The sequence below is a fragment of the Lacerta agilis genome, chromosome 1 (genome assembly GCF_009819535.1).
Source record: "Lacerta agilis isolate rLacAgi1 chromosome 1, rLacAgi1.pri, whole genome shotgun sequence".
NCBI classification, from domain to species: domain Eukaryota; kingdom Metazoa; phylum Chordata; class Lepidosauria; order Squamata; family Lacertidae; genus Lacerta; species Lacerta agilis.
This window is the reverse complement of record NC_046312.1, coordinates 93,669,700-93,694,486: the sequence shown is the minus strand read 5'-3', so window position 1 is coordinate 93,694,486 and position 24,787 is coordinate 93,669,700. Positions and strand designations below refer to the sequence as shown.

The 24,787-nt window shown below is 41.9% G+C and overlaps 1 protein-coding gene across 1 annotated transcript in view; it reads left to right on the top strand.

Annotated features, from left to right (window-relative positions):
* Positions 1-24,787, top strand: part of NCKAP5 (NCK associated protein 5) — a 546,232-nt gene that overhangs the window by 483,076 nt on the left and 38,369 nt on the right. The window contains exons 17-19 of the mRNA XM_033163803.1: positions 3,202-3,338; positions 4,640-4,772; positions 10,796-10,983. Of these exons, the coding sequence (XP_033019694.1) occupies positions 3,202-3,338; positions 4,640-4,772; positions 10,796-10,983 (458 nt within the window). The remainder of the gene's footprint in view (positions 1-3,201; positions 3,339-4,639; positions 4,773-10,795; positions 10,984-24,787) is intronic.

Here is a 24,787-nt window from a genome sequence, read left to right as displayed (position 1 = left end):
CCAACATTCCTGTGGAAAGCCAGCCCCAGGGAACCAGCTTAGTAGAAAAATTTAGGGCAGAGAGTACTAACATCTCCTTTTTTCCCTTCATGCTTTTACTAAGCAGTGGCAGCTCTGGGTAGCTCATAGAGGAAGCAGGGACTGTGGGAACACTAAGCCATTCCCATCAACCATGCTGTTTTTTTCATGCATAGATAATCCCACTCTTTCCTCAACACTCTGGACACATAGGACACAACACTCAGGGCCCACAAAGGCTAGAAAAATTGATCTGGACAATAATGATAGGAATGGACACAGGAAAATGAAATGTAAAAATCTCATTTCTGCACAGAAAGATAGGGCTGAAGTGTTCCAAATTTGATTGGAAGAGGAAAGCAAAGGAGAGTACTGTACTTCTCCATGTATAAGACAAGGTTTTTTATTTTAAAAGTATGTTAAAAATTGGTGGTCGTCTTATACATGGATAGTATATAGGGGGGGTATGGGATTGGTTGCTGCTGCAAGCCTAAGATCAGTGGTGTGTTATTGATAGCTGTGATAAGGGCTGGTGTTGATTTGTTATTGCCATGGCAATAGGGCAGGCGATTGGCGGCCTCTGCTGGCGGTGGGACAGATGATAGGTGGCTTTTGCGACACATGTAAGCGGCAGCATAGGTCAGGTGATTGAGCAATTCTCGGCAATACCCTCCTAAAAAAAGCTCAACAACTCTGGGCGATCTCCCCCCATTTTCTTAATATGTAGTCCCCCAAAATAGGGGGCATCTTATACACAGGGGCATGTTATACACCTTATGAGAACCATGTGTCAAAATCCCATCTTTTCTATACATTAGCCATGTGACTTCTGGAAGAGATACATTAGTGATTAGTCAAATGGGGAATGTAAAGACTTGTGATGATGAATTAGATAAGGCTAGCATTGCTTAATCCACAACCCAAGGTAACCTTGGGGTTGATCCAATATAATTATTATCTTTAGGAACCCAAAATCAAGGTACCAACCCATTATTTGAACATTAACTGAGGCCATAATTTTATTGTTATCATTAATAAAACAATATTTCAAGTTAAATTGAGAAATCTTTAAAGACAGCCATCCAATCCTGCAGCATGCAAAGAACACCCAGATCTATGCAAGGATGACAGTTACAAGTCCAAAGCCAAGCAATTATATAGACATATAGGACAAGACCTGTTGAAACATTCTGTATTCTGTGGATCATTTGAAGATCTGGACCAAAAAACTTATCCCCACTGGAAGGACCTGTCGAAGACATTTTGCTGCCTGAGACAAATGACAAGATTGTGGAGCTGGCCTTGCCAGCCTGTGTAAACATGGTATTTGATGTCACCTGTGAGACATTTGGCTGGTTCCCATGTCCCTGCCTCCATGTTAGGACCAGGACTCACCCAATTACTCTTCCATTAGATGGGAATAAAATGAATCTGCTTAGATTTTGTTAACTTCAACTCGACTAAGTTCTGAATCGGGCTTCATAAAGGAGAGGTGGCGGGGGGGACGGGACGACTCATGCAAAAGGACCACTGTAATATGGTTAGCCTGCATAACTATGAAGCAGAATCACTCTCTACCCCCACATCCATGTGAGAATTAGAGATTTGGCTGAAGTCTATGGCAAGTGTACCAAATAATGTTTTGCTAATGTGTCAATATTTAAATTGAGCAAAGGAGTAAATATGCAGCATTAAAGATTCTTGTGAGTTTATGCGAAGTATTCTAATTAAACATGTTGGAATTTAGTTGATTTAGCAATGTTCCCAGTGCAGTTTTGCACCGTAGTTATAATGGAATGCAAACACACATTGTACACCCTTCATTGGAAACTCCCCTGCTCATTTCAAATCAAAGCAAAAGAAAAGATATTTTTAATTCACGTTTTTTTTGCGTTTGTGTGTGTATGTGTTTTAAAAAGTGTATTGTTAATTAATAGCACAACTAAGGGAGATTCAGAAGAGAAATCTTAGTTATAGATTATATGCTACATGCTTGGATAGCTACATGTGTGACCTCAATTCAGCAGTGTGCTATGCAGTAGACTTCATGATTAAACACTGTCATTATAACAAATTGAATAGAAACTGCAAGCACTGAATTGCTTCATAAGAAGTCAGTAGCAATAAGATTGTCCCGAACTTAATGCTAATATTCACTGCACCAGGCTTCCAGGGTTTGTTTCTTAATTAAATTGTCTTGAAGGAATGTAAAAAAGTAGTATATAGCAGATTGGGAGGTCAACTTTCCCATTCTCACATTTTATCATCTGACCCATCTCCTCCCTTCCCCTCTCTCATACATACACACAGCAATTTTCAGTGAATTCTACAAAATACAGTGGATTTACTTGCATGTTTGTTCTACACAATCCTGTTTCAAAAAGAAAGAAAGAAAGAAAGAAAGAAAGAAAGAAAGAAAGAAAGAAAGAAAGAAAGAGTTGGCTGAAAACATTAGTGCTGAGATATTTTTCTTCAAGTCTGCCAGTTTAAATTCTTGGCCCATGGTCAGGGATGATGGAAATCATAGTCCAATAACATATGGAGGACCACAGGTACTCTACTCGTGATCTAGGTCTATCTGTATCTACCCTTCCTGCCACCCAAACACATTAGGAACCGAAAGAAACTGTGGGAAATGGAAAGAATGGTTTCTGAACCCTTCATGACACAAAAACAAGGGGTGGCATTGAACCGCCCACCCAGTGCCTGGTTGCACCAACAGTGTTCTTTACTCATGAATTATTTCCGTGGAAGTGCAAATCCATTTTACTGGAATCATAGTTGGGACCTGTGTGAGATGGGGCCTGTGTGGGATATGTTGCACAATCTATTCCTCATTACTGCAAATTAAATGTAAATAAATAAAGTAAGTAAGTAAGTATACATGGAAGCCAAATCCAATAGAGGTTCAGAAATGTTTTCTGGGCTATTTAAGGGATGTGTCTCTGGAGACCCATTTCTCCTTTTCCTCTTCTGTCCATTGGATGTCTCTTCTCCATTTACTAGGTAACCATTTCAGATATTGCTTTCCTAACACATTAAGCAAAACTAGTCTTTGTAGAAGTGCAGTGCATTCAGGGTGGATCAAGTGAAAGAACTTGACCCTTTCATGGAAATGGAATCAAACGCTATTTTTCACACTCTGATGTTCAAAATCTTTTGCTGCTACTTTCTCTTACCCAGGAATAACGAGCCCTGTGAAAAAAAGTGGACAAGAAGAGAGTTCTCTGACTTCTGTATCATTAAAGCATTCAGAAAAAGAAAAATGTGGCAACAAGATGTTTCCGGATTGGAGCAGCAAAAAAGCTATTAAAGCCAAGGTACAAATGAAAGAGACAAACCAGACACATATATAATTTCCTTTAAGTAGCTCAGGCAACAGACAATGGGACTATAGTTTCATTTGCTCTACCTACGTGTGAAGTAGGTAGAACACATGCTTTGCATACAGAATGTCCAATCTTGAATTCCCCAGCATCTCCAGGTAGAACTGGGGAAGACTCCTGCCTGGAACCCTGGAAAGCCACATCCAGTCAGAGTAGACAGTACTGAGTTAGAAGGACCGATGGTCTGAGTTGGTATAAAGTAGTTTCCTATGTTCCATTTTCTCATGAGTGTGACTGGCCCAGGCCACCAATGGGAAGCAAATATCAACCACTGTAAACGTTAGATTTTGGGTACCAGTAAGAGTAGTAAAGTAACCAAATTGCTAAGTACCTTGTGTAATATTAGTCTAACAACCTAACAAAAAAACTTCATACTCAATTATCACCTTCCATCTAATGATGTATTGTGAGTATTCATAATTAATAATAAACTGTGTGTGTTTTACCCCTTAATTTGCTGACTGTATACATAAATGGTAATTGTTATTATTAGGTCAACAATAAGTTTACAGAGGAGGAATCTGTGACTTAAGGGCTTATAATAGGTCTCCTTAAGAGATGAAGCCCCCACACCAAACTTTTCTCTTCTTTTCAAATTATTTTTGTTTATTTTCCAAATCATTGCAGATCAAACCAAATTAATTTAATTTAATACAATTTCTTTCTCTCTTGCCCACTGACATTAATCCGTGAGTATCTCCATTTCCCCATATTCCTGTTAGGAACATAGGAAGTTGCATTCTACTGAGTCAGGCCATTGGTCTATCTAGCTCTTCCACCTAGAGATGCTAGGGATTGATGCTTGGAAACACAGGTTGGAGGATATTTATTTGCTAAGATAATGCCTTGCTCAGTCCTCAAATGTAATGGCAAGTAAATGTTCCAGTCTGAATTCTTGTTTGTCACCACTCATAGATCACCTTTTCTCAAATGCTTTGTTGTGACATAAACCTGAGAAGAATCTATGCATATACCCAGGCTGGATTTCTTGAAAAGAGGGACTGTGAACATAGATTATGCCTGGACAATACTTGCTGGAGGATGAAATCTGTTTTCAGAGATTTGTGACATTTAATTACATAATCAATGCCAAATTGCAGCAGCTAAATAAATAGGCTAGACTGAAGAGAGACGAAATGGCCCGCCTATTGTGCTGTACTCCAGATCCTTTGTATTCAGTGTAATGTTTTTCTCTTCTGAGTCATGGATTTGTCCTTTAATGTTGCTGTGTACAGGACAGGGCGCTGAGAGTGTGCACTTACTCTGCCAGCAGTAGCAGTGATACTGAAACAGAGCTGGAGTACGAAACAAACGATTTTGGAACCGGAGGGGAAAAGTTGGTAGATTTAATGAAAAACAACAAGCAAGGTAATTTAAAATTTGTACACAGGGATGTATTGATCCCACCTTTGTCATGGCAGCTGTTTGTATTTTGCTTGCACTATGTCTACGTTTTCTCATCTCTTTCCAAATCTCATTTTCCATTATGTGCTTTTTATTGTATATGTACATCAATTTTTGCCTCTTATGCTATGTTTGACACTAAAAGCCAAACTATAACTTTTTTAGTTGTAAATCCCTGTGTTGAAACTAAAAACGTCTTCAGTTGGATTATAGCTTCAATAATATATCTCTTTGTATTTATATATATTGCATTTGTAGGTAGTTTAAAATAACCCAATGAGCAATGAAGTTAATTTCCTCACCTCCATGCTATGTAGCTCACATTGCTACATATAGTTAAAGCTGTTTCTGGTTCTACCCTCCCAAATAACCATTTTGTCCTCACCCATTCCATTTCAGTTAATACCTGTTGATTGTTTCTAAAATTAGGACCAAAAAAAAATCAATGTGATATTTTGATGAATTTGCAGTCTCTCTAAAAATGTGTTAGAACAAGTGGTAGACAGAAATGCATACAGCTTTAAAGAATGTAGGATTTTATCCTCTTTTTTTAGTGCAAAGGTGAGATTAAAATGTAGATCAGGGATGAGTGGGGAACTTGTTGGACTATAACTCCCATCAGTTTATGTTGGACTACAACTCCCATCACCTGACCATCAGCCATACTGGCTGGGACTGAAGTGAATAGGAGTCCAGCAACATCTTGAGAATCCCCAGTTCATCATCCAGTTCATCCCTGATATGCAGTTTGTAGGCATTGACTACAAATCCATTCCAGAGTATGAGTATGAGAACGAAATTTGATCCAGATCCAGCAAAGCTGCTGATTGTGTCATTTTCCTTTTCTTCTTTAATGTAAAAGTTCATGAGGACAGCAGATTGCACAGGGTAGGGTTGGGAAACCTTTATCAAGCCAAGGGCCTCATTTTCTTCTGGACACCCTTCTGGGGGGCTACATTGCAGTGGTGAGTGGGGCCAGAGGCAAAAATGGGCACAGCAGCAAATATAAACTTTAGCTTTGAACATTAGGCTAGTTTTACACCCAGTCACACACTCCTGTCAGTCTTCCATCAGACAAACAAGAGTTTAAGGATGCACTCCAACTAGGCCAAGGAGGCTTTGCGGCAGGGCCAGTGTTGGCTGGGGAGGGTGTGTGGCATGAGGAGAGCCCCAAGGGCCAGATAAAGAGACATAGAAGGTCACATTTGGCCCCAGGTTCATTACCCCCTAACAGTAGGGTATTTTCACCTAATTGCTTATTGCTTTTAATTGTTCCAGAGACAGGTCCCAGAGTCTGTGCAGTGGGCAGAAGAAAGCATGATTGAGCAAGTACTATTACATAAAATTGTTTAAGTTCTGTGACTAACCCAAGGACATATACAGAACTTCAGTGATATGCAGATTGCAGATTAAGCTGTAGTGAAGAGATCTGATCAAAGGAAGACTGTTTTGAGAAATGAGGAATAATTATTTTACCTTATAGCTAAAACAACTGCAGTCTCTATTTGAGATTCTGCAGTGACTTAATGCAGTGTTTTTCAACCACTGTTCCGCGGCACACTAGTGTGCCGCGAGATGTTGCCTGGTGTGCCGTGGGAAAATTACTTTATATATAGTCAATATAGGCACAGAGTTAATTTTTTTTAACATTTTCTAATGGTGGTGTGCCTCGTGATTTTTTTCATGAAACAAGTGTGCCTTTGCCCAAAAAAGGTTGAAAAACACTGACTTAATGACTCCTGAAATGTTTCCAGAATCAATATTCTATTTCTCATTTGAGGAATAGCAACGTATTTGCAAATATTGTGATGTTCAACATGCACCAACTGCACATATGGATCTCTATTCAGTGCTCTTTCAGGCAGGGGATTCTAGGATGTGAATAGTCCATAGTGGTACACACACACACACCCTCTTCAGCCCAGATGGTGGGATCAAGACTTTTTACTATACAGTATCTTGTTTGTTCTAAGACTGATGCCAGAATCAATTTAAGGATGGGTGGGTAAATGGATGGATAGACCAGACATAATGCTTTTGAGTGATCAAAGCGCTTCACTCAGATTGTCTTGTAATTACTAAAACAACCCTGTAAGATAGATCAGTATTAACCCCATATTTTCAGATTGGAGGCTGTTTGAAAGAGAGAGTGGCTTGCCTATGACCTTGACAAAAGGAAAATTCAAACCTGGGACTTCCTGGTTTTATAGCTCTATCTTTAGGTTGTTATGTTACTACCAGTTCCAAACCAGCACAGGTCTCTCTCTCTCACACACACACACACACACACCACCCATGGTGCATCAAGTCAAAACTTGTTACGCAACATATATTCATACCCCCAAGAGTTATTGTATATACACCAGAGCTTGTAAGCCAATCAGAGCTTTTTAAAGTTCATTTTATAGTGAGTGCAAGTGAGGGTTGCTTGGGAATTCAGTGTATGGGTGATCAACTACCGTATATACTTGAGTATAAGCCTAGTTTTTCAGCACATTTTTTGTGCTGAAAAAGCTGCCCTCGGCTTATACTCGAGTGAGACAGGCGGTGGGGGCGGCAAGAAAGAAGTCCTTTCTCTCCGCTCGTGCCGCCACCCGCTCTCCCCAGTCAACCATTCCTTAAGAAGTGTACAAGAACGGCGGTTCTTTACTCTCCCCAGGCAGCTTGTTCCATTCCTGAACTGCTCGCATAAATGCAAACTTGGCAAAGGAAGAAGAGGAAGGAGCAGCCCAAAGGGCTGCTTTCGGGCTGCTCGTTCCTCCTCCTCCTCCACAGCGGCAAAGGTGAACCGGCTTATACTAGAGTCAATAAGCTTTCCCAGGTTTTTGTAGGAAAATTAGGTGCCTCGGTTTATATTCGGGTTGGCTTATACTCGGGTATATACGGTATTACTATGCGAATAAACCTGCTTGAGTTTCTTGAGAGCAGACACGAGACCCTGCTGGAGTGCCTGCTTCTTAGCCCCCTTCCACACTTAAAAAGAACCAGCACCTTACCTCGTGGGAGATGGTGGTGGGTGCTTCCACATTTTTCTGCCAGTGATCCTAGGATTCATGGTCAGTTCTCAGGGACTCAGCAGAAAAGATAGCATTACAAGCAGTGAAGGGACTGCCCACTGCTGCCACCCCCAACTTGCTCTTTGTAAGCTTTTGGGAGGTTTTATGGCCAAGGGTAAGGAGGAGGTAGAGATGTCAGAGAGTGTTGCAGCTGAACATTCAAATGGTTCTGAGTGCTTTTTCAGGCAGAGTAGGGGTGCAAATACCATCCCTAATACAAGTTTATGTAACAACAAAGAACTGTCTGCAGGCTAGCTCTGCTTTGTGATTTTCCAGTTTAAACTGTAAAGTCTCTAAAATTAATTTCCCAATGCAGACACGTGCTGTTTATCCAGTACATGTTACTGATGTGCACATGCACATTATTTTAAACAAGGTGCAAAAAGGAATGGTTATCTGATATGATTTGCTTTCTCTGTTAAAGCATCTCTATACATTCATTAAATCGCAGTGCAAAAAAAAATGCTGAAGTGACTGTGTGATTGAAGTCGTGCTCCTTATTTGTGCTGTGATTTAATCAATGCAGATACACGCTTGTGCACATTATTACCCCATAATTGGTGGGGGGGGGGGAGAGAGAGACATGAACTGAAAACTTGCAGCAGACTGCAAATGCAAATGCACAAGAGTCTGAAGAAAATCCTGAAATACTCCAGTAAAAAACAACACATAAAAATGGTTTCCAGAGCAGTAACCATATTAGTGTGTTGAAGCAAAAGGAAAAAATAGTTTTGTAACACCATGATCTTTCAGCTGCCCCAAGACTCTGTTGTTTTTTAAGGAGAATGGCTGGCTAACATCATCACATTGTTGCTCTGGAAATGAGATTTTAGTAAACCCAAAAGAGGTATTTGGATGAGAATAATTCCGTGGGCATCTTTCATGCCACCCACATTTGAATCTTCCTGCAATATCCCTTCAAGCTCCCAGTCAAAAATTATAGTGCTTTGCTGCAAGCTCAGAAGCTGTTGCTGCTGCCTCTGGTCACTCACCTTCCTTGGCAGCACCTCACTTTCATTCCATCAACCAAAGCAGAAGAAGGAAATTAGGCTGCTGGGCTGTTCTCCCCCCCCCCTTTTCTCTTTCTAACTCAGCTAGTAGCCTCTGCAATTATGAGCAGGGACAAGCAGCCAAGCCACAGAAAAAGAAAAGAAACAAAACAGCCCCAAAGCACCACTTCCCTTTTCCTTCTCTGATGGCTGAAATTAAAATGAGCAACTTCTGGGAGGGTGCTTGGGCCTTGGTAGCCACATGGCTCTCGTTGCTTGTTGTGTGGGGCAAAGAGGGGGCTGGAAGGGCCAGGAGTGCTTGGAGCAGCTGTTGGTATTGACAGCTATAATAAGTGCATGGAAGGTTAGGCACATATGATGACTCGTTTAGAGATTACTGTGTTTAAGCAGATCACCGAATCAGGCCTGTAGTGACAGACTCCTTTGTCTCTGACCAAAATGTATGTCATTGTCTTCATAGTAACCATAATCCTTGTTCCTTGGTAGTATTTTAACACATTTGGGAAGACATGGTGCATCAGGAGTCTGCTGTACTAAACATACTTGCCAGCAGGTCTCACTGAATTTAGTGGAAGCTGCTTTTAAAAGAAAGAAAAAATGGTTAGGATGAGGCTGCATAATCTTCGAGCTGGGCCAGATCATGTCTACTCTCCCAAGCAGAATTTCAAGATTTAAACCTACTTACTAATATATGAATGGAAATAGCACAATTCGGTAAACTAAAATCTATAAAAATGAACCTTTGGGCAGAACAATTCTACCAGATTTGGTGAGGGGTGTGTGTGTGTGTGAGATTGAGTGGATGAGTTGACAGAACCTGGGTTGCCAATGCCAAGGAAGAAGCTCTGTGTGTATGTGGAAGGGACAGGGTTTTTTCTTTTCTTTTAGGAGACCTTGCATCAACAGTCTCCCCCCCCCCCGCAAAAAAGAACCCCCAGAAAATAGTATACATTGACAGCAGCCCCAATACACTATCAGAAAATCTTACTTTTACCCTTGTGGTCACCGAAGCATCAAGAACGTAGGAATAACAATGTGTAGGTTTCCGTATTGGCATTAAGGAGGCCTCTGAGTTTAGACCTCCTGCTCCAGCTGTGTTTCTCCCCCTCTGTTTATGGAGAGGGGGATATAAGAAAAAACCTTTGGCCCCCAGGTCATCATCCCAGGAACCAGAGGACCTTCGCCTAAATAGGTTTTTAAAAATACTCTCATTCAACTTTACTAGATTTCATTTCTAAATGCTAAAACTGAATGATTTTCTTCTTCAGTAAATAGAGAATTTATGTGTAAGAATAGCACATTATTTAATGTAGATAGTGAAATTCATGATGGCCATAAAAATGAGGTATCAGTTCAGCAGCCAGTCTCTCTCTCTCTGCCTCTCTCACTTAAGCATTTAAGATTAGCAAGATGACCAACTAAAAATGTAATTGGCAGGAAGAAACGGATGTTTAAAACTAGAAACTAGGCATATCCTCAAGGTATGTAGGGCAGATGAGCCACTACGATTAAGATAGAGATTTAAGCTAAACTAACATCCAAAACTCTATATTAAAGTGAAATTAGCAATTTCACTTCAAGGAAATTACCTACTATTTAAAATAGAAACGCTTATCTCATTTACTTTCCTTTCTTTATTCCTTTTTCTTTTTTCTTTTCTTTTTTAAAGCATGAATCATTAGCTTGAATTGTAACCCAGAATCACCTTGCTTTTGTGAGTTTAAATTACACCATGCCGTTCATAAAATTGGATGGGAGATCATTTTGGATGTTACAGCCTTAGCCCTAATGTTTCCATTTGTCTTGCGCCATTTTTCACATTGCACAAATACACAGCATGCCAAGCAGTGTGTAGGCTTTTTTCTCGAATAAATGTACAAAGCATGTGTGCTTTTTATTCTTATTTCAAATCTGTCCTTAGCTGAGCAAGAAGAAAATAGTGTGAGAAAGTCCTTTATGGGGAGGCCCATGTCTATCTTGGATATATACCAGCACAGTCTCTGTGGCCATTATGGAGAGGATGGACCTGAACAATTAGCACATTACAGTTTTATTGAGCAGCTGAATGGAACTTCCACTAAAGATGGCAAGAGCAAAAAGATCCCTAGTGTGAGTTTTCTCGCTTTCTTTGATGCTATTACCTCTCTTCTTTCTTGAGGGATATGTCTGGTTTGCTTTCTTTTTCTGCACGCATCATTACTATTTATTGATGTCCAGATTGAAAATGTCACATGGACTGCAGGGAAGAGTAAAAGGAACTTTTAAGCATTTTCTTTCCTTGAGGCAAGTTACATATATATATGTGGCAGCGACTTTCATAGCAACATCCTGCGAATGCCGAACATTAAAGATCGGCTGGCGTTCAGTGTTGTCAGTTTTTACAAGCGGAAATTTGGAAGGTTGCTTATAGCTGCTTTGAGCCATTTTGCAATAAACCACAGTGCATCAAATAATGCACTGACTATAAACTGCACTGCTCTTTAAAATATATGCAGAGTGAGAGAACGTGTGTGCATAACTGAAACCCCCATTAAGATCCAGAGTCACTTGGTTTATTTTTTAAAACAACAAACAGATTACAGAAATACAGTTACATATAGCCAAGGTTTTAAGGTGAGTTTATATAGCCCAGCCGCATGCTCTGAGCCTATTTATATAATTAATGTATCCTCTGCCTTTCCTCCAAGGAGCTCAAGACACGAGTGCACAATTCTCTTCCCCTCCTCGTTTTATCCTCACAGCTTTCCTGTTAGGTAGATTAAACTGAAATGCAGTGACCCAGTTCACACGTAACACCAACCCAAACCATGGCATAACATGAATGAATGAGCAGGTCAGTTCCCAGAGCTAAGATCGCAGCCACTGTGCTCTTCTCCTAATGCAGCTGCTGCTGGGTTACCAGGGGCTAAGCCATGGTTTGTCTCACTCCATGATCTGTAACCAAGGTTTGTTCTTGGCTTATTGCTTGTGGTTTGTCTGGAGCAGCACAAGCCACAAACCCAAGGATCCTTAGAGCACCTGGTTGTCTCTTCCTGTTGGACACTTCAAAAGGGACCTTTGCCAGTTGGGCGCACATGCCTTTTTCATTGCAGGACCTGCACCTTCTTCCCAACAGTCCCTAACCACAGTCTCATGTTGTGGTTTCTTTCCTCGCCTTTGCACTTCTTCCTTTCTCTCCCCTGGCTTTCCATGGGGCTTACTAACTGAGGCCTGCTTCTTTATCTCTCCTGGTAATCCAACTCTTTCTTTTTCATTGCTCTGTAGCCTCTCCATATCCTATAAAATCTTCAGATGCCCTCTCACTTCTCTCTTTAATTATGCCTGGGGCCTCTCCCTGGTGTTTCAGCATCCTGCCTTTTTCTGCAGCTGCAGCGAGCATCTTTGTAATGCCCCACAGCTGCTGCCATCCTGTCACCTCTGGCTCACTTGTGTCTTCATGTGAACTAGCAGGGAGAGCAGTGACAAGGAAAGCAGCATCACCTCCTGCATCCTTCTTATACACAGCTTAGCACCAGGTAGCACAGCAGCAGGAGGACATGGGAGAGGAGCACAGCAGCTATGATAATTGTTCCAGGAGCTGGCACATTTGCTTGTTCATGCTAAGCCATGGTTTGGCATAGCTTTATGTGCACACTGGGTTACTGACTGGCCCAAGGTCTTCCAGTGAGCTTCACAGCAATTTGAACCTGGGCCTTCCCAGTCCTGGCCTGATATTCTACAGTGTGGCATTTTCCTTAGTCTTAGTACAATGTTTGAAAATGACTGTCAGCTGCTGTTTCTTCTGTCCTTGCTCTTTCAGTTTTTAGCCTCACATGTCCTGCCGAAATTATGGTTAAGCAAAACTACCTGGGGGTTTTTATTTTAAGAATCAGGAAATTAATTATTACAGTATTTTTAATTTGAAGCCAACTAAAATGTGTTTGTCAAAGTGTTTGTGTTGCCTTGTTTACATGATTACTGCTTTCCCTTTTATTCACTCTGTTTTTACTGTAAGCTTGCTTGGAGTTGGCTTTAAATACTGGATTGCTTTAGACACCAGGCTCTGGTCTGTGTTGTGTTTAACTCTGAAAGTCTGTCATTCACAAATGTCCATCAGCCTTGTGTCTAGCAATGTCTGGCAAGTCTAGTTTAGTAGTCATGGCAATGTGCATAATACAGAGGGGGAGAAATTGAGGAAGGGACACTTCTAGGTGGAACAGAGAGTTAGTTGTTCCAGCACAGAAAAAGTAAACATTGAAGTGGAAAGACACAAAAGGTACATCGATACTTTTAATATATGTGCAGTCAAAGACAGACAGACAGTCCTAACACCTCTCAAGCCAAAACAGAATAAATGCCATTTTGAAAAGTGTTTCGTTTATGTGGAAAAACATAAAGTAGCTTTTCCTTTTATTATTACTTTTTAAAGAATGATGTCAATACAACTACACCAAAAAGAATAAAGGAAAGGAAAGGAACTAGATGTTCCACTGCTAAAATGCTTAGAAATCACAATTATCTGAGGAAGATAAATGTTATGAAAAGCAACAACCTTGGTTTGTGGCATCTAAGATCTCAAGCTACAAATGCATGAATATCTTTGGTTCGTTCTATGACAGATATGAAGAATTGGGGTGGTTGTTGGTTTTGCGTGGATTAAATACAGGGGTACACTTCTGGAATGTGTACCGGTAAATGCAGCATTGGGTAAATGTTGGTTGAAGGGATCAGAAAGCAGTGCTGCTTGGGAGAGAGGCTGATGAGAGAGCAATACACCAATCGTTGTAGGTAATTTTTCTCCAGCACGTTGTTGTGCAGCAGCATGTTGGGTTGGTTTTTAATATTTACCACCCCGAAGACAGCAGACTCTAGAGAGCTCAATAAAACACATGGTATTTACCTATTTTAGTATTAAACGCTGTAGGATGACCATTGAGGAGCAGTGCCTGTGATAAGCAAATTGCTCCTGAAATTTTGCACCGGCAAAAAAAAAGTCATGGCTTCCACAAAGCAATTTAGATCTATAATGGGGTCTATTTGAAACAAAGTGTTATGTGCCTGTAATCCCAATTCTAAGAAAAATGTGAAGGTTTAGTGGGAGGAAACACGGGTGTCACAATGGACAGGATGAGTTTACTCTGTTGTCAAAAGAGCAGTGTGCCATGGCTCTGTGTAAGGTAAAGAGAATCTTAAAGCATGAATAAAATAATAAAATGGTGATTTCAGACTGCTTCTCTAACAAGACGTTTTGGAGGGATCCTCTGCTATGGTGTCCAGTTCCCTGCTTGTTTGTTTTATTTGCCAAGATTCCTACATATTTTGCTGCTGTGTAGCAGGAGCATTTTTCTTTCCATCACTGCACTTCAGTGTCAGGAGAAGCTGAAGGCATGGCTGAACTCATGTTAAAAAGCAAAGGAAGCCTGCCAGAAAACAGGCAGCACTTTGTAGTGTAGCATAATAAATCACAATATATATCATATTATTAGTGTAAAGCTAATGTACTGAAGCCAGGATTGTATATAATGTATTATTTATTATACAGTTGGGGGAAATATCAGTCAGTCTATTGCTAGTCTGCTACATACTTTGCAGTGGGCCATGACCAGGATGGTTGCCGGCTCCACCTTCTTCTTCTCCCCAGAGGGGAGAAAAGTCACTACATCCCACTGACACACATGCTCACTGATGTTTAAGCAGGAGGGCAGTCAGTGGCCCCAGCATTATGGCAACAACCAGCTGGTCTCATATTGCAGAGAGACGGCTGGTGTAATTATGCAATTAAGAACCAGTAAAACAGTCTCCAGCAAAAGTAGTACTGTGAAGGTTAAACAAAGAATAAAGAGTGGGTCCTATAAACCAACATACCTAATGTGTCAAAAACCAGGATAAAGAGGTGCTGCTTCAATGTAGCACATCCATGGCAACGAAGTTCCATGACTTAAGGGCTATCTTAGAGAGGACCCTTTTCAGGTCTGCCATCTCCCACATGTCTGAGAGTGACTGAACTACTAAAACGTCTCCTACTGGCCTTAACACCTGAGATGGTCCGTAGGAAAGGAGGCAGTCTTCCAGATATTTGGGGTCTAAGTCATTTAGGGTTTTAATCACCAATGTGAGCACCTGGAATTGGGCCTGCAGGCAGCAACACAGGACACTGAATGGGCAATGCAGCAGGAGCAAGGAAATGGGCATACTTAGGGCATCCTACCCCAGGACCCCATTAATTGGAGCCAGCATCAGGTCTGCTATAATAGTGTGTTTCAGCTTTATAATTCCTTATGGATAAAATGAGCAGAAGTTTTCTAGTATGCCACATGCTTAATTCCTATAGCCTGTGTCTTTCCTTACTTTGGAGTGTTATCTGCTCTATATAAATATCAACCCTGCATGACCTCAAAAATTCTTAGGCTCTGTGCCTCCCACATATAAAATGTTGGTTTGTTGGCAAATTGGTTTGATGTTGAATTTTTATGGTCTGTAATTCTTAGCAATTGATTTGTTCATGCATGTGCTTTGTAACCCAAGGGTATAGTTGAGAATTGTGACCAACTCCGCTCATAGTTCAAGCAGAAGCATTTAAAGTTAATTGAAGGGTACATATTATTGCCCTTACATCAGAATTATCACACCATTGATATCTTTTTTTCTGATACTACAGCATTATTATTGATTGTGGTGTTACAAAATTGAGATACCCTCTTGGGGATTTTGCAGATGACAGAGAAATATAATGAGGTGTGTTCAGGCATTTGGGGACAGGAACAGAGCACACATGTAAGCCCCATCCCTGATGTTCTGGTGCTTAACCTTGACCTTCCCCATGTTGCCCCAAAAGGCCTGCTGCAGGAGGCTTCTACTCACATTCACTTGAGTAGATAGAGCAAGGCATTCTCCTTGTCTTAAAGCAAATACAATGAAAAGTCCCTTGCACATCTTCCCTGCTCAGTGCAGAGGAGGTCAGGGACTTGTTGTGCAGGGCGCAGTGCATGGGGACATTGCAGGCAGGGATTGTGTGCATGCCCCGCGAGATGTCCATGCAGATAGCATACCTGAACACACCTCTATTTTATTTACTCTATTGGGCTCCAGTGGTGTGATGTCATTTCCATATAGATTTTTTTTTGGGGGGGGTCTTTCCTGCAGAAGAGAATAGACTTACAGATGGGTTTTTTAAAGTATAATATTTTGTTACTGTACTGAAGTAGGAACCGGCATCTCTTGCTGGTCTTTAACACTTTTTTAAAAAATTGCTTCATTAATGCCCCTGCACTTTTACAGTAGAAGAGAGTTCAACCTCTTTAAAAAGTGGGTTTTTTAAAATAGAAACAATAAAGGAAGGTCACAATGTAGCACTGGTATGGAGAGGGAGGAAGAATGTACTGTATTGCTTGGCACTATGCTACAGTCCAAAGTATGCAAATCACACTTTTCAGCAACAAAATGTGGCTTTTGGCATGCAGGATAATACATTTTATGTGCAAGTCCAATAATTTTCTTGGTTTGCCACAGTAAAATTCCCTCTGTTTCATTCACATGCACACATGGAATCCTAAGCAGCTACGACTTTAAGCAATGTTCTTCTGCAATTTCTGGATATTTCATTGGCGTTAGTGAAAGAACAGCATTTAGTAGGTTGAAATACTGCTAAATATTTAGCTTTCATAGGATTTTACCAGAAACCCCTTGAAACCAAAGAGACATATGTTTGTTTTAATAAACTTGAAACTTAAGGAAGGTTTCAGGAAATGGGGAGAACATATTTGTATTTACTATTTTAAGTATATGTTCCTCATTTCTGGGGGTATACCCTAAAATGCTTAGTCTGATCCCCTGGCTGTGCTGCAGCTGGCCTACCCATGCTTCCAACATGGCATAAGTACCAGTAACTTTTCACCTTACATTATTTCACCTTACATTGAGGACTCTGGTTTCTCTTCAGACCATAAGCCTTCCATTCTTTTATTACGTCAGTAATTCCACTGCAAGGCTCAGTTAGCCAAAGAGACGTACGTTCACCTAAATGTAGCTTTCCATTTGTTTTGTTTTTCCCTTCGTGCAGCAGAGTGGTTTCGTGTATTGTGCAGATGATTCATTAAGGAGTTTTGATGCTCATATTACCGTGCGTTGCAATTCAAGAACTAGCTAGCAGTGATGAGCAGATTTTTTTAAAAACATACACACTCCACTAAGAAAGGAGATGATGCTGATTTGGCTGTGGTTTTGAACAGAATTGAAATGGCTTCATTCCCAGATAAACTCGGGGATTTTTTTTTTTGACTGAGTGAATTGATTTGGAATTAATGGCATAAACATGTCTCATTGGGCTTGTGAGACTTCAGATGTATCATATTAGCACAAACTGTTATCCAAATTAGGCCTATCAAAAGGATGATTATATTTGGTGCTACTTATACTGCTTACTACCTTGAAACATTCCAAAGCACTTTGCAAACACAGCTTGAATCCAAAGATCCCTGTAAATAGTGTCACCAGTTTTTCCTCCTCCAGAAGCAGCACCTTTATACCACGTTACATGTCACTCTCCGCAATCCCCTAGAATAGCTTTAGGATAGCATGAAGGCTTGCATACCAGGGGTGTGTAGAAATTGACCTGGTTCAGATACAACATTAAACCATGATTTATCAAATTATTAAACCATGGGTTAGTGCCATGTAGGAACCCTGTCCAGCAGCTTAACTATGGTATGTTTGCTGCCAACAAACACAATATGAAGCCATGGTGGCTTGCTGTTAACATACAAACCCAGCACTCATCCTTAACTGTGGTTTGTTTTATCATACCACCCTAGACACTCATCAAAAGCAAAAGATAAGAACAACTAGAAAACAAAACAAACTTTGGAAAAACTGACCAGCTTGCTCTGTGACAGCTATTTACCGGTAGTTAGGAAAAAGTGATAATTGCATTATATTGATGTGTTCATTGATATGAAAGTTTTAGATCAGAAACTGTAACATGTTGTAGGCACTAATGCCTTTGCATATGTTGCTAAATTAGACACTCTTCATAAATCATAGATTTTTGTACTAAAACTGAAAAAGAAACCAGATTTGATAACTCATACGAAAAGCAAGCTGCAAAAGCAGGAATGCATAATAAAACCATAAGTAAAAAATGAATATGCTTTGCCATCTCCTGTGAACCGAGTCTAGCAGAAACACAGTACTGAGAAGAAACATTTCAGATAAGGGGAAAAGATCTATAGAATCCATACATAGCTGGAAGACCCAATATAAAAATTAAAGCTGCATATATGCAGAGGCATGTTGCTCTGGGTAGAAATCACAGATTTCTATCAGTTTGTGGGACTGCAGCATAAAAATAAAAGCAAGTCAGGGAAGAATTGGTGGTGCTGTTGTTGTGCGTTGTTCCCACCACTGAAATAAATTACATTGAATCCCATATTCCTTTAACTTTGTGGTCTGTATATAGATCCAGAGTGAACGCATTCTGGTAGATGAGTATAATCAGTCCTAACATATATGTATAAAGAATTAAGGAACTTCCTCATACTTCCCCTGAAAAATAGGACAAGCAGCCCTGTTGGATGCCCACCTACCTTGTACAGAATGGAGGAAAGGTATGCCACATTGTAAATCTGCAGAACTCTAAACAAAATTCAACAGGCTGCATTTCAGTTTTTGACCTCACTATTAATAGTCCATCCAAACCAGTAAGGGAGATATGAACATGTAAGCATCCCATCTGTACATGCAGATCCTGCATCTATTAGGGGTGATAATGCTGCAGATAGAGATTGTTTGCATCAGTAAGCCAACTTGTAAGATTTCTGATAGCGGAACACTGATCTATCAATTTGGACCATAAATTGTTCAGTTGTTTTTGTACAGGAGCTTTGCAGAACACCAAATTCTGAACACTGAAGCAAAATTGTTCTACAGAAATTTCTAAAAGATTTTGTAGAGTTCTGCATATAGAAGACTTGATCCCAGCAGGGCTCCTGTGATCTTTTGTTCTATATGCTGGGTATGTATGCCAGCTAGGTAGATCCCATTAGTTAAAAAGACTGGCCTGTGTTGCCATGGGTTGTTGTTATAAGGTAAGCAAATAACAGTAATCATCATCCACAATGGGAATAGCCTACTTTTGTGTTTGTGTGTGCTAAATTTAACCTCATATTTAAATAGGAGTGGACATATAGGACAATCAAATAGGATTGAGCACTAGTACATTGCTCAATCTTGACTTTCCTACTGAAATCTTTTCACATTACCAACCCCTATTGATGTTGTCTGTTAAAAATGCTTGCAGACTGCAACTATCAAATTCTTGTCTTATAAAGGTATCAGCATTACACATTTCTTACTTTCAAGATTCAATTAACCTCAAAAATAGTGGTGCATCCTTAAAGATTCCTTCATTTCCAAACAAAATAGAACAAATTAGAGGGTTGAAAGGATGCTATGTCAACTAACCATATGTAATTGGTATTTCTAGTAGGTGGATAAATGACTAAGGAATATATGTTGGATAAAAAGAAAAATGTTGATCCCTGGTTCACTTTAATTGTGTGACATTCATAGCCATTTGTCAAAAAATGACGGCTGCAGTCACTGCAACTTGCAGCATCGCCTAAAGTACAGTAAAGTTTCTTCCATTTGTCATCGTGACCTCTTCAATCTTGAAGCTGTAGAAATGAAATTGACGTTTTATGTGCCTTCACATTCCTATTGTTGCCTAGGAGTGGATTATAATAAACTGTTACAATGAATCCAACATAGGACTGAATAGGGCATTCAAAGCAACAAATGACAAATATTACTTAGGAAGTTTGTAAGACAGTGTAATTGTTATAACAGTACAAACGTCATTACTAATAAAAGAAAGAGATAAAAACTAAATTGAATGCAATAAACATGGCATTGACTCAATCAAGATAAGAGAAGTTGGGAAGGAGTGCTGCTCAAAAACATACCCCCTCCTTTTTTATAATGCAGATTGGAAAAATATTTTGACTCCAAAAGGAGAATCTGATCAGCCGAGTTAAATTACATGAATAATGCTAACGTATTTCAGGCAATTGGTTTTTTTCTTCTTTATAGCCGAATGTACCTTCTTCATTTATAACATTGATATGCTCTGCATTACGCAGTTAAATATTATGAAGAAAGGAATAGGAAATTACTGATATACTAATATGAGAGTTATGTTCTCGGCATGATGAGTGGGGAATATGTTACATAGCTTGCATGAATGAGAATTGTGTACAGCATCGAAAATGACTGCCGAACCATTTTGTATTTCTTCAGTGGCACGTTGTATGATTCTTTCTGCTTCAGATTTGGCCAATCTTAGCTGCTTTGTTTTCCTCCCTCATTTTCAGAGCATTGAAAGTCAATATCTGGGCTGTAGTTATAGGTTTCAACTCCTAGAGAACCTGTGGGTTGTGCACAGTTTATTCTTCCACACAATTATAGGTTTGCACTATCAATGGGTATTTATTTCTTGGTTTTTTTAATACATAGTCCTAACAACCCTCTATCAGCTTTGCTCTTCTGCTGTTAGGATAGTGTATTTTACAACCCCCAGCTGCATTTGGGTTTTTCATAATATTTCACCAACTCCTCTGCCAATACTAAAGAAAGATGTGTTATTACTCAAGAATGCTTTAAGATAGTGGGAGAATGGATACAGTCAGTGCTTTTTTTTTAAGGAGGTACCAGTATTCATTTCTTGGCTGTGGGTGCCAGCAAAAGATGGATGCCATGGAAAGCAAAAAATAGAGGTGACAGTACCATCACACACACATAAAGCACTGAAGAAGAAATTGAATATAACTGAGGATGAAAAATTTATCTCGCATGTAATAATCAGAAACTGGTGGTCTTCCAGATCTAATTAGAATAATGTTTCAACAGAAAAAGAACATTCTAAACAGTGAGCTATTGAGAATCAACAGCAAGGGAGGCAAGATGGCGACCGGCTCGAAGCCGCGGAGCTCCTAAAGGCGACCAGCGCCAACGGAGCTCCCCCGACCGGCTTCTGCACCGCCGAACCGCCACCGCCGCGCGACCTGCCAACGGCTGTCGCGGATAGCCGCCGGAGCACCGGGCGGGCCGGCGTGACTGGAGATACCCGGCCGGCCGGAGCCCGGGACCCTGAGGCCTAGCGGCCTGTAAGCGGCTCGGGCGGCTGCCCCGCGAAGCGCCGGCGCTCCGAGGGCCGAGGGGAGACGCCACGCTCCCGCAGCTGCAGCAGCCGCCGGCTAGCTTGGGTCCCCGAAGCCCAGCGGCCCACGGCGGCCTGCCCGCGGAGCGCCGACGCCCCGGGGGGCCGTAGAGGGACGCCGCGCTCCCGCAGCGGCTGAGGCCGCCGCTTTGGACTTGAGGCCCCGAGGCCTAGCAGGCCAGGAGCGGTCCGAGACAGCCTGCCCCGCGGAGCGCCGACGCTCCAGGGGCCGAAGAAGGACGCCCTGCTGCCGCTGCTGCCCGCCCTCACAACCACCCCCCCAAGAAGAGGTGAGAGAGGGCCCCCGCCGCCCCCGGAAGGTGAGGACCCCGATCTCACCACCGCCACCATCGCTGCAGCCGCACAGCCACAGCCCAGAGAGAGAGAAACCCCGACTCTGCGGCCCAGCAGCACAACCACCGCCGCTAAGGGAAGGAGAGAGAACGGAGAAGAGGACCGAAACCTTCCCCAGGGAGACACCAACGTTTCTGGGGGGATTTTCCCCATTTCTCCCCCCCCTTTTTTATTATTTTATATATATATATATATAGTGCCTCCTATTTTCACCTTTATTTTATATCCCTCTCCCCACCCAAACTCCCCCCTTTTTTAAAAAAAATTAAATTACCCTTGAGGAGAAGGAGAGAGCCAAGGGTAAGAGAGGAGGAGGAGACGAGAAAAGGGGATCTGAGCCCCCCCTTTCTCTATTATTGTTTTTCTTTTGTTGCTGTTGATGTTGTTCCCCCCATCTTAAACTACTACTTCTTGTTTTTGCTCCTGGGGTCGGTTTTTTTTTTTTAATTTTTAATGTTGTTGTTTTTTTGGCTCTTTTTAATTTCATTTTGCTCTCATTGCTTATCCACCCACTTTTTTAGCCCACTGCTCCCTCTCTATTACTGTCCCTACCCACCTTCTCCACTTCAACTAATTCCCCCCCTTCCCCCCTCTTTCTTTCTTTCTTTCTTTCTTTCCCCTCCCCTCCCCCTCCCAAAATTCATCTGTGTTCTTGCTGTTTGGATATTTGTTTGCTTGCTTACCTGACCCCTACTCCGTCTCCTTCCTTCCCTTACTCCCCTCTCCTCTTTAATTAAAGGGAGGGGCGAAACAAATAAATAAATAAATAAATAAGTAAAGCCACCACACCTTCCTATACCTCTCACCCCCACTTCCCCCCTCTCTCTTCAACCAAAGCCAAAAACAATCTTCCTTCACCCCCTCTTACCCATACCTCCATCCAACCCCAACTTCCCAACCCACCCTTGTACTCCAGCCTCCTTTTCTTTCCCTCCCCTCTTCTTCTCCATCCTCCTTAAATCAAACCCCCCTTCTCTAGACTGGCACTTCAGCCTGTCTTAAGAGGGGAGTCTAGTCTCCCCCCAATCCCCCCTAGAATAAAACCCTTCCTCTATAGTAGTCACAACCCCCATAACCCTAACCACTGAACCCCCCACCCTCCTGCGAACTCCTCATCTGTTGGCCTACCCACTGGTCTATTTACCTGCTCCCCAAAAAGGCGCCACCGCTGGGGTGAATACAGAAAACCCCTGAGAATTTCTTAAGACACAGTTAAGAAGCAACACAAATGGCCGCCTAACCCGAACGCTCTGCCAAAGCCCCAATCACAACGCCCGATCAGCTCAACAACCCAGCAATACCCGGACCCCCAACACCACAACTCCTAACCGCAACACGCCATACTCCAAGAGGACACGAAGCAGACCTCGCAGCAAAACCACCAGGGAGACTAAGATGGCACCAACCAGAGAGGACAGCAACATGCTGAGACCACAACAACACCCCTCCGAGATTACAACAACCTAACAACGAAACAAGATCTAAGGGAAATGGAAGCGAGACTAGCAGAAAAATTAGCAGAAAAATGGAGGCCGCAATTGGCTCCCCTAAAGGGACTATCAATGATCTAACCTCTAAAGTGAAAGCCTAGAAAACAAGAACCAAATGCAAGAAAGAACAATAACACAATACCAGGAAAAGTACGCACAATGGAAAAGAAAATAAACGAACTGGAAAGAGAAACACAGAAGTGAGAATCAAGCAAGCAGACCTCGAAGACCGAAACGACGCGCACATCAGATTCCGCAATTTCCCTGAGAATACAGATGAGAAAATCCAGCAGAACTAATTGTAAGCTGGCTGAAAAATACAATCCAGGCCTGAAACTGAGACAGACGATCTGGAGAGGTGGCACCCAGAGCCCTAAGAGCTAAGCCGAAACCCGACGCCCCCCGAGGGACATCATCGTGTGCTTTGCGCGCTACAAAAAGAAAGAAGAGATATGGAACAACCTCAGAAACTCAACCAACCTCCGATACAAAGACAACCGCATATTTGTCTTTCAGGACCTACCCAGGAATACCTAAACCGGAGAAAAAACCTACGCCCATGCACCCAACGTCTCCAACAAGAAGGATCAAGTACCGATGGGGTTCCCCTTCCGCCTCATTGTAACAACCAACACAGCACAATAGCAGGCTACCAACAAGATTGAAGCTCAGCAACTAATGGAAAACCTCGACCGATCTTCCACCGGAATGGCAACAGGAAGACCCGTCAAGCAACAGCCACAATCATGATGATGAAAACAACAGAAAACCAATGGACAACAGTTAATAAGAAAAAAGAAGCAAGAGAAGCGGAAACAACAATAAGTAGCGATACCAAACAACTGCCGACATACACAGAATCATCCCACTCGAAGACTCAGCACCAAGAACCCGGACCAAGACCAACCAAAACCAACACTTCACAGCGGAATGACCCTACAACAACAGCAGCAACGACTGAATGAGTAACCGGAAAACAACCCAACTGCAGGACTGGTGATTCCTCCCCCCCCCCTCCCCCCCCCTAAGCCATAAACCACTGCTAACACCATCAACACCCCCAAAACCACACCCCACAGAAACCCCCACCCCAACACCAGTCCAGACAACCCCAACCTCACACCCCATACACCCAACAACTTACAACCCACACCTTCATCAACCCCCCACCCTACAATGGTGGGGAGGAAAAGCAATAACAACAACTCCTCCAACCCCATAACACAAAACCCAAATCCAGACTAAAATCTGATACCTAATCAGCAACAACGGTGGCATCAGAGCGTACCAATACACACCCACCCACCCTAACACACCACAATGGGTTGCTACAACACTGGTAGCACTGCTTCTGAACCTTATACACAACATTGGCGCCACAAAGACGCTCCATACCGTCTCACTGGACACGCACCCTTATCGCAAACGACAAGGGGGACGGCCTGTCCCTGAACATGGCCCTCCACACCAGCTGAGACCCGGACAACCGGCTAAATGCCAAAGAGTCCAAAATACCCCAACGAACACCTATATGACTACATATAGGAAACCCTCTTCAACCTATCCCCCACTCTTTTAACCCAAACCTACTTCTAAGCCCACTAGCCCTCCCCCACCACACCCTAGGTCAGCGCAACCTCACAGGTTCACAGAACAACACAAAGTGAGAGACACAGGACAACCCAGACGGGTTGCAAGGAATCTTTACACAACAAGGAAGCAAGATGGCTAACTTAAAAGCAATTACATTAAACGTGAGGGGGTTGGGACACCCCATCAAAAGAAAACGCATCACCTCATACATAAATACCATGAGACCACACATCACCTTTCTACAAGAAATACATAACCCACCCAAGGGAGCAAACTCCTGAGCGAC